The sequence below is a fragment of the Eurypyga helias genome, unplaced genomic scaffold (assembly GCF_000690775.1).
Source record: "Eurypyga helias isolate BGI_N326 unplaced genomic scaffold, ASM69077v1 scaffold27218, whole genome shotgun sequence".
NCBI classification, from domain to species: Eukaryota; Metazoa; Chordata; class Aves; order Eurypygiformes; family Eurypygidae; genus Eurypyga; species Eurypyga helias.
In genome coordinates this window covers 8,663-18,878 of record NW_010269268.1, presented here as the reverse complement: position 1 = coordinate 18,878, position 10,216 = coordinate 8,663, and the positions used below count along the sequence as shown (strand labels likewise).

The following is a 10,216-nucleotide window of genomic DNA, read 5'->3' as shown; positions in this document are numbered from 1 at the left end:
GAAGTGAGAGGCGATGGTGAGAGGCCCAGAGGTGTCCCGCCTCTCCCAGGAAAAGTCTTGCTTCCCCTACACTTGATGATACCTGGCTCATTCCTAAAAGGCAAAACGTGCTTGTCAGATATCTGTACACCAGCTCTGCTGGGATGCAGTAGAAAGGAGTTGCCCCAATTACATTATCCCTCTTCTGCTGGCTGGCAGAATGTAACCACAGGCTCCTGTGAGCAGTCACAGACAGCCCCCCCCATCCCCTCCAACATGGTTCTTGGCTCCCTCTGGCACGCAGGAGCAAGTGGAAGGAGGGGCTGAAGCCCAGTCTAGTGCTTGTGCTTCATACTGGTGCATAAAAGGGCAAGAGTCCCACCCCTGCCAGAGAAGACCTTTTACAGCAGTTAGCCCTTCCGAAGTGCAAAGCGAGATGCCAGGCAAAACCTGGTCCCATCAGATCACAACAGCCCCTCTCCTGGAGAATGAGCTGAGTAGCAGCTTAAAAACTGAGCCTGAGTGAAGCAGTCATCACAAAATAGTGACTAAATCCAGGTGCTACCTTTAGCTTCAGCCCCCGCTCACACAACTGCATCAGCGGGACAAAGTCCCAGGTGACACACCAGCCAGCCAAGGATGACCTGGCCTAGGCTCTGCACCGCGCCCTGGGAAGTGGCAGACAGGTTACAGGGATGACAGCACACAGGAAGACCCAACAGTACCTCAGAGTGTGGGGTTTCCCCCAGCCCCTCCTCATTTTTCTCCTTCTTGGAATGCATTGCAGCAGAGGAATGGCGTGGTCTCTTCCGCTTCCGCTTCTCCAAGAGCTTTTCAGAAGCTGGGATGCAACAGAAAGACCACTCAAGAAAAATGCAAAAATAATTCCCTTGCTACAGGTGCCATGAGCAAGTTCTAGACTCTGACAGCTTCAGGTCAGGTCCTGCTGTCTGTTAGGGCCTACGGGCTGGGGCAATACCAGCCTCCGGGCAGTCTGTCCTGTCCTGCAACCTCCAGAGGACCACTGATTCAGGCTGCTTTAAGCTTCTTTTGCTAAGCTGCTGAGAAATACCACTCTTGACTTTCCTGACACAGCCTCCCAGCAGAAAATGCTACCAACACCAAGTTTCCAGTGCTAATCAGATGCTGAGAACTACCTCCTCCCACCACACTGCAACAAAAACTTCCTTGCGTTGCTACCAGTGTGATCCGGAGGGGATACAACGGAACTGCCCAGGGGACAGGACAGCCACCGCTGAGCCTGGTCACCGCACGTCATCAGACAAACGACAGGGCACTGCTACAGGACCTGTGCTGACCAGTTTCCTTCAAGCACCCAGACTATGAATGAGAAGTGAACATCATCTCAGAAGTACGAACCCATCATCTCCTTCCATAGGCAAATCAAAGACGTAACAGGACCTCAGGTAAACCGCCTCGGTACCTATTTCTTCTGCCACTGCCTCAGCTGGGGAAGCACCCAGGGCACGTAAGTCCTTACGCACACACGAAGCCGCAGACACCGACCCAAATGTCACCAACATTCAAACCCCACAGCCCTGCCTTCACTTACCTTCTCCCAGCTCCGAGAAGTGGGCCGGTGAGTAGAGCTCAGAGCTGTCGCTCTCCGAAGGGCCAGTGCCCTACAAACACACAAGAGAGTCAAGTCACCAGATGCTAATCAGAGATGCACGTTCCTCAGCCACTCAGAGCCTTTACGAATGACTGCAACATGTAACTTACAGTTCAGGTCACGAATTCATCCGTGATTAGAGACTTTACAAGAAAACATTTGTTTTGTGCGAGATAACCCACATGGAAAAGTCAGTCTCTGGGCAGGGAGGAGTGCCGCGTGTGCTGTGCCTTGCGCTCACCAGAATCATCTGCTGGTTTCTGAGCTCTCCCCAAAAGGCTGCTAACACCCTGCAGGCTGCTGGGAATAAAGACTCTTTTCTGGCTTCACACTTTTACAGAGCTTTAGACTGAAATACACTGGCCTCTGCATTGCTGCAACCATGATAACTGTGTTGACTGCGCCACACAGAGAGAAAAAGGAAAGGAAGAAAACTTATTAATCAACCTTAGAAATAGTGGTGACAAGTCTTGTGCAAGTACACCAACCGAAACCCTTCTTTACAAGTTGCTGTCCTCCAAAGCACGTTACTGAACAGTCAGCATTTAGCAGAGAAGGGCAGTTGTTTTGTAAAACGCCTGCACCGAGCACCCCCCGTACTACACGTGATACAACTCAAGCCTCCGTCCTGCTTCCAGCGCTGCACTTAGGTACCATCCACCAGCCCCCTTTGGAAGGTAGCAAAGGAAACACTGCCCAGAGGAAATCTGGCCAAAAAGGACAAGGCCTTAGGTTCAAGCTCAAGCTACACTGCAACATCACAGTGACAGGAAGCTTCCGCGCAGAACATTTCTGCGTACACCTTCCCAGCCAGCATCCTGATGACTCTTTTCCCATACCAATCAACGAAGAGAGGAGATTTTACAGGCAAAACTCCCCAAGCCCCATTACAAGCAGGGGAACACATCTGTATTCGGCAGATTTCTTCATCATAACACAGCAACGAGCACCTTTGGGAAGGGTGGACCTTCGCTCCTGGGCCACAGCCAAAACACCACCCCACACCCCACTGCGCTGCGTGTCTCACGCAGCATGGCCTGCTGCCCGGGCTCACGTTCTATCAGGCTTTCAAAAGAGCTGGAAGTACCTTCTTTGGGGTAGTCCACTCCTCCTTCTTTGGCATAAAGGCAGTGTCCAAATCATTGGATTCCAAAAGCTTTTTGGTGGGCTTCCTTTGACGCTTTCTTTCGAACTTTCCTGCAACGAAACTCTTCACATTAGCTAAACAGGGAGTTTCTTTTCTTCAGTCAGACTACGACTATTAAGCAAACACCAGCCAACAGTACAAAACAATCAATTTACCTCGCTCCGTCTTTGGGATCATAAGCTCCTTCAGCAGAGATGCCAATTCCCTGTTTCTGTGCAACTTCCACAAACCCAAACCTCAACCCGCCACGACCTTCAGGCATACCTCAATATTTAATATAAAAATCCACCCACAGAAGAGAGACTACGAAGTTAATGCCAGCAGGCAGCACATCCTGGCAGTGTAATTCAGATGATAATTTCCCAATCGCTTTGATCTGGCGTAAGCCAGTCCCACCAGACAAACACAGCCCTGCTTCCACGCCCACCCCGCTGATGCTGTGCGTAGGAAGCAGGCTAAAGGACACGCTCCTGGTGAAAACTACCTCCCCGGGTACACCCCAGACAAGCCAGCTGTAACCTGCACCACTTCCTCCTCAAGCGTTTTGCTGGCACTGGGTAGGTAACAAGTTGCTAGACCGGGGCTCATCCACACTAATTTTGGCAACGGTATCAACTCTAAACAACCAGGAAATGAGTGCGTGCGCCACAGACACAGCCTGTTCCCCATCCTGCCTTGCTCCCCAGCTTGCTTTCCCAGCCTTGGCCGTGTCCCTTCTGTGCCACGCACTTAGGCCAACACCTAGCAGCGGGACAACACGGCATCGCTCCTGAGGCAAACCTCTGCCCACAGCCTGGGCTCTGTGTGCTTCAGCAGAGGTGAGTTTTCTCAGGAAGGGGAAGAGCTATGCAGCCTCCACTACTGCACGTTCGCTCCCACTGCTGCACCCTGCTCTGTTCTCCTGCACCTCCAACCTCAGGTTCACATGCCCAGCGTTCCGTCCTTTAACCCTCTCCAACTTTTCATTTCCCTCTGGCACCCAGAGACGCCAAAGGCAACCCCTCTGCCCTCAAGGCACATGCTAACTGACCCCCCAGTGACCGTACCTCTCTGCCGGCTCACTTAACTTTGTCTGACCATAGGCCCCGTAGGACAGGAAGAGTGTTTCCCCCTCGTCAGCACCCAGAGAACACCAGGGCTTTAACTCTGGGCATGTCTTCAGAGGCTACCCAAGAACAGATGTCATGCAAAGCAGATCCCGATACAGACTCTGTGGGAGCGGGAAAAGCCCGTCTGACGGCACTTGCGCTTGGTACGCTGTGCCCTACCGACAGCTACAGCCCGGGGCTGCTGCTAGTGTGAGTCTCTGCAATTTCTACAGGTGCTTAGAACCATTCAAGAAAATAACCAGAAGTTTTTCCAAAGGGATTTCCGTGCTACAATTCCTTTAGCTCCCGAGAAGAACAAAATGTTACCCCACGAGCCACGGAGATTAGACTTTGCGTATCACCCTCAGCACAGTGATGTTCACCCAAGGGGTTTTAGCAGCAGGAGACCCTCAGGCTAAAGGAATGTCAAGACCTCGGAGAGGGAGCTGTGACTGTCTTCATCTGGACACGTGGGTAGTCTGTGCCCGGGCCTAAGGAGGATGACCGTACGCTAGAGCGAGCTTAAAGCCTAAGTGTAACCCTCCACCTCACAGGGTCACCCAGCGCACCTCCCTCCCCCTTCCCGGCACCAGTCGTGGTCACTGAGTGAAGCCAGACAAAACCAAACACACCAACAGCTGCTAACCTTTCCACTCCAACCCACGTAACAATTTCTGTTCGACTCGTGACGTGTTCACCAATGGGAGCAGAATCACACAGCCTCCCCCTTACCCGATTTCAGGAATCTCTCTTGAGCATCTGGAGAAGCAGAAACTTCAGAAGCATCCGAGGAAGACAGCACCAGCTCTGGAAAATCTGAAGGTCCTTCTAGAAGCTGATCAGCGGCTTCAGTGGAATGGGATGCTAGTTCTGAGAAGGAGCACTCTGGTTCAAGGATGGGAGGGGACTCTTTGGTTGAAGATGGAGTTGAAACCAAAGGACTCGGCCCCCGCAGGATATCTCTGGGAGGACTGCACGGTGCAGGAAGATCTTCAAATTCAGACCTCGCCACAGAATTCACCTAGCACAGAGAAACAGGGAGGTGAAAACGTTCATCCGGTATGGCACGCCGCCGCGGCACTTGGCCAGGAGAACACGTCAACAGCACACAGGCCAGAGCCCCAGAGCAACAGCCAGGAGGAGCACATCAGCCTTCACCCACCTTCTGCAATTGCTCCTGGCCCTTCTTTGATTTTTTCTTGGGTGCAAACAAGTGATCATATTCTTCTGCATATTCCAGAAGCCGTTTACTTGGCTTTCTAAGGCGTTTCCTCTCTGAATGTACTAAGAAAAAGGAAAGCAGCTTCAAGACTGTGTTAGGAATGATCACAAGACAAAATTCTCCTCGTGATCTGTAGGTAATAGCTGTTCCTGTCTTGTCTTCCAGAGGCTCCATGTGGGAAGAACCCTGATACTTCTTTCTCTTGGATACAGCCTCATAATTTTTGAGCTTCCTATTACCCACAATCCTGACATGGCAGGTGGGATTTTTAAGGACCTAAAGGACTTCAAGCAGTTAGGAAATAAAAAAAACCTCCAACCATTAGATCTCTGACTGAGAGGCTCCTGGAAGTTCACCCAACATTTCCCTAAACAAACCACATCTCACCTTCTTGCAGTACTTTTAGTAAAACCACTACTTTTAGTAAAACCTAAATCCATTGGCAATTCAGACTCCTTGTGCTACTTTTGCTGTTAACCCAAACTCCTTCTGTTTTAGTGCAGGGGCACAGGAACAAGCTGTTTTCCCATAACAGTTCAGTCCCCAGTTTCACTAGTAACACATAAGCCTAACTCCTTCCCCTCCCCTCCTCTCTGGCATACTCTCGTATATACTACAAGAGCCTTGTATTCCCCATCTGCTACTCAGAGCCCTTTTATTGCCTCTACTTCCCAACAATGGATTCCACAATGAGATCAGGGAGCGAAGAGCCCTCGCCAGCGACCGCGAGCTCTGCAGGGCTCAGACGTCTTTGTTTGCACAGCGCTGCGCCACCGCAAGGGAAACCTGGTAACATCTACTTCCTCCACGCAAACCTGACCTCAGCCCCTGTGCTGTACCACCTCCACATCCCAGCGTACGCCAAGCTCCAAAAAAAAAAAAAAAAAAAAAAAGAGCCCTGACACTCTACATCGTCTCTGCTCAGCAAGAGGGTGCAAGCTCACGTCTCTCGCGCTTCCCACAACGCCGCTGCACTTCCCACGTCATGAGTTTTCAAAATCATTAAGTAATATGGTGAAAAGACTTCCCAGAGTCACAAAAACATTTGTGGTCGCCTGGAAGTTCGGGAACAAACAGTAAATGTTCTCTTCGCTTCTTTCATGTGTAGGAGGTGGCTTTTTCTTCTTTAAAACGGAAACATTTTATAACAAAGCATTCCAGTGCAACACTTCAGAACAGGGATGTTGGACAAGATTGCTACACTTTATTGTGGCTTTGTGGTTAAACAAGCATGAAAGTGTCAAACTTGGCCAAAAGAAAGGAACAACTTTCTCAAACACAGCTGTTTTCAGCCTCCATTAACGTTCTGCACAGGTGTCTGGGTGAACTACACACCGCAGCACTCCACCAGTCAGAGGCTCAGCATCCTCCCTAGGATGGGGAAGCCCTGAAGCCCTGCAGCAGAGCACAGCACTCTGCCACGAGGCCTGCCTGAGCCCCCTCTTTGTTTCACCCCCCCCAAGGCGAACGCTGTACAAGAACCCCAAGTGCAGTCTGCCTGGCGCTGGCAAATCCCACGCCTGATGATGAAACCGAATTTATAAAAATGTTTTCAAGTCAAATTCCACCAGTCTTTACTTCTTGCTCTAAATCGCACGAGGTCTGCAGCCAAAACGTGCCAGATGCTGCCGTTCAGCAACGATGAAGACTTGATCCAGCTGGAGTCAGCGGAAACGCCACCGACGTGACTGCCATCTGCAGCGATCCGTCACACCGACGCGCTGCCTGCTGCGGACCAGCGTTAGCCACCCCTGCCCACAGTACTGGCCAGCTGAGGAAACTCTCCTCTGTAAGGTGCAGTTAGACTAACTTGCAGCGTCATTCTATTTTCTATATAATTAGCCTGGCCTGATATAAAAGGCAGGCTGGTTTCCACGGGATCAGAGGTTTACTCACCACCTCCAGCACACTGGGGATGTCACAGCCGTCCTGGCAGCTCCCGTGCCTCTTTAAGGCACATTTATATTGATAAGCTCCGGGTGTCTCTCAAGGCTCACGTGCTACTTAGGGCAGGGGAATTAGTCTACGCTGTGATTGCTGATCTGTCACTGAAGCAAACCCGGGCCATCGCTGCATCCCTGTGTGCAGTACCAGGACAGCTCTGCGCTCCTCTCCGCCGGTGTCACCCTGCCCAGCAGCCTGCTGCCTTCCTCTGCCGTTAGCATCGCTGCCTCTCAGCAGCTCTTCCTCTCTAGCTCTCTGCCAGCTTGCCTCTCAGTCTCACACAGCGACACTGAAGGGATGCTTCAACTGCAACCCCCCCGCGAGAACCCAGGAACGAGGAACTCCGTCTGCCCGGCGGTTGCGACGCTGCTGCGGCAGAGCCTCGGCAGCCCCAGAAGCACCTGCATCCTCTCGCCTGCTCTCTCAGACTTAAGGCCTCAAAACACACGGCCAGAGGAGTCAGTGAACGACTACGCTGCTTGTTTTAGACCAGAACTTCTACCCTGTGCGTTACACCCTACGGGCTCGTTTTCCGTGCCTGCTGCGACTTGCCTTGGGCAGGTCCTACGACCACTAAGCCAGGAGCTGCCTCTTCCATGCTGAAAGAGGCGCAGGAACCTCCAGCAACCACTGACAGTGAAGCACACACACCAACCGTGCGCTGAGGGAAAACGTAAGTGACCACACGCACACGTTCTGCCAAGTTATAGGAAGTTACGGTATCTACTGATTTGTGGCATCGCAGAAAACGACATTGTTGTCATCTATGTAAAAACTTCCTTTTATTGTTTTCACTAAGGTTTGCTTCCTCGGATTCTTAGCAGAAGCCCGAGGACGGCATATGTTCAACATGGTTCTGCTGGACCTACTTCCCCACACACACCCTTTTTTTAATAGCTTTAACCAAATTTCCCCATCTCTAAGGCAGGGCTGTCTAACCTTGCGGTCCTCAGACGCTGCCCCCTTTGTGGGTCATTTCCCTTCCAGTGATGCTGCCTTACTCCTGCCTGCCATCTTCCAGACCCACCTCCAGCCCAGCCTCCCCGGCTGCTTCCCCCTCTCCTGTCCTCCCCTTCAACTCTCAGGCAGCCACACCGAAGCAGTAAATTAGGAAATCTGTGGGGTTCCCCAATTCCTTATTAGCAACTAATAAAATTCCACACTAAACCACCAAAAAACCCACCCAACACATGGTCTTGAGCAAATCCTACCGGACAAACCAAGTACAGACTCTATGTGAAACACCACTAGGGAAAAAAAAAAAAAAAGAGTACCAGCCACCGAGGCTCAGTTTCCCACAACTTTCTAGCGCTGATCTGTCCCGCTAACGCCAAGTGCGCAGCTCTCAGCAACACATTACAGAGGTTTGCGTTTAAAAACGTACGCCCAAGCTCGGAAGGATGCTTATTTTACCTTTCACTGTGGGGGAAAACTAATGACCCGTGATGCATTTAAACTTTCTGACCAAAAAGCTAAGCAAAGCCCCATAATCGTTCTGCCTTCTTTGTTCTCCGGGCTTACGGCGAACCCAAAAGCAAGGTGCGGCGCTTTCTTCAGCGCAGAGGTAGACAGCGGTGTTGTCAAACAGCCCCACGTCCCGTAACTTATGCTTTAAATGAAAAAAAGTATAAAATGTATACAAATACTCTGGCGCAAGTCCAGCTCCCTTACCTTGTGCAGAGAATTCAGACTGGGGAGCAAAGTTGCCAAGCTCTGTTTCTGAGTCCATCACACTGTTGTTTGGCTTACCACATACATTCAAACGTTTCTCAACTAAGTCTACATGATTCTCACAGTCCTGACCTGTCAGGTCTCCCTCAAGCACCTCTGAGTGAGGGGAATGCCTACGTCCCAAGCACTCGTTTCCCTTCAGTGAAAAGCCACGAGAATTCAGGCCAAAGGCACTCTCCAAGTTTCCTTGTTCCCTAGATCTACTGGTGTGCTTATTAGATCTAGCACCGCTTTGGTTAAAACGTTGCCACCGCTTTTTGGGTGCTACGTGATTGGTATCATTAGCCTCATCACCAAGAGAGCTCTCACTATTTGCCTCGGAATCCAAGTCTGGACTCTCCCCATTTTCAGCAGAAGTGCAGCTCTCAATATTTCTACCAGCTTCAGGTCTCCTTCCAATACGATCTAAATTGTCATCAGATAAACAGGCAGAGTCTTCATCAGTTGAATGTTCTGTTAAATCAACAGACTCTTTCCTCTCAGTATCTTCTGCTTCATTACCTAGAGGACTGGTAACCGAACCGTGAACACGGAATGCACGTTCTCCTGAACCTCTGGATAACCGACTTAACAACTTACTTGGCCCTCCTGGTTTTAAGTCCTTTCTGTTTGAAACTGTTTTATCTCCAAGCTTTGATGACTGCTTAGATTTTGAACAGTTGCGTTTGGGCACGCAATTTGTGCCATTTGTCCCAGAAACAGCAGTACTCGCGGGCTCCCTTTTACTAGTACCAATCCCCGTCAACTTGGTTGGAGGATTGCGTGGGAATGAGGAGTTGCTTAGAGCGGAGTTTGGATTTACCATTTCCTGGACACAATCTCCATTTTTTTCTATTTTATATGGGGGACCTACAATAGACAAGGACTTCAGACCACTTGCAGCATTGCTTCCAGAACCATCCGCCGTGCTGGTATTTCGGAATGGGACTATATTTTGACCAGTCATCAGTTGCTGCTCTTTTGTCTTACTGTCATGCATATCCTTCAACATCATTAACAAGGTGCTGAATTTGTAATCTGGCTCGATAGGCAAACGGCCGTGACCAGAGGCAGAAGAGAAAAGCAAAGGTACTGTGGCCTTCGGAGTGCCAGAGTCACCAGGATCTTCGTTCATGGACCGGTAAGACAGCTCCTTCAGCTCCGACAGGACGTGTTTCACCACCGCCGTTTCTATTTCAGCAGAATCCCTGGGTTTCTCATGCATGTTGTTTAACAGTTTCTGACCGTCAACTTTTCCGCTTCTCTGAAGAGAATCTCTCTGAAGGCCAGAGAAACCTTTGGTATCCGAAGAGCAGTGATTCACGCCACCCTCCTCTTCTGCAAGAGGAGGCTCCAACCCAGCAACTTTTTCTTTATGTTTGCATTTTATACTCCTGATTCGGGGCAATTTCATGCTTTTCGGTTTTAAGATTGCTTGATTTGCAACAGCAGGCCAGGAGCCGTCCTTGGAAACACTTTGGGGAGTAGTGTGC

At 50.5% G+C, this 10,216-nt stretch overlaps 1 protein-coding gene across 1 annotated transcript in view; it reads right to left on the bottom strand.

Annotated features, from left to right (window-relative positions):
- Positions 1–10,216, bottom strand: part of LOC104514387 (histone-lysine N-methyltransferase, H3 lysine-36 and H4 lysine-20 specific-like) — a gene marked incomplete at its 5' end in the record, with an annotated part of 41,484 nt that overhangs the window by 24,828 nt on the left and 6,440 nt on the right. Inside the window, 6 exon segments of the mRNA XM_010158051.1 lie at positions 705–820; positions 1,553–1,622; positions 2,700–2,809; positions 4,580–4,868; positions 5,010–5,131; positions 8,685–10,216. The exon segment at positions 8,685–10,216 is cut by the window's right edge and continues 29 nt beyond it. Of these exon segments, the coding sequence (XP_010156353.1) occupies positions 705–820; positions 1,553–1,622; positions 2,700–2,809; positions 4,580–4,868; positions 5,010–5,131; positions 8,685–10,216 (2,239 nt within the window).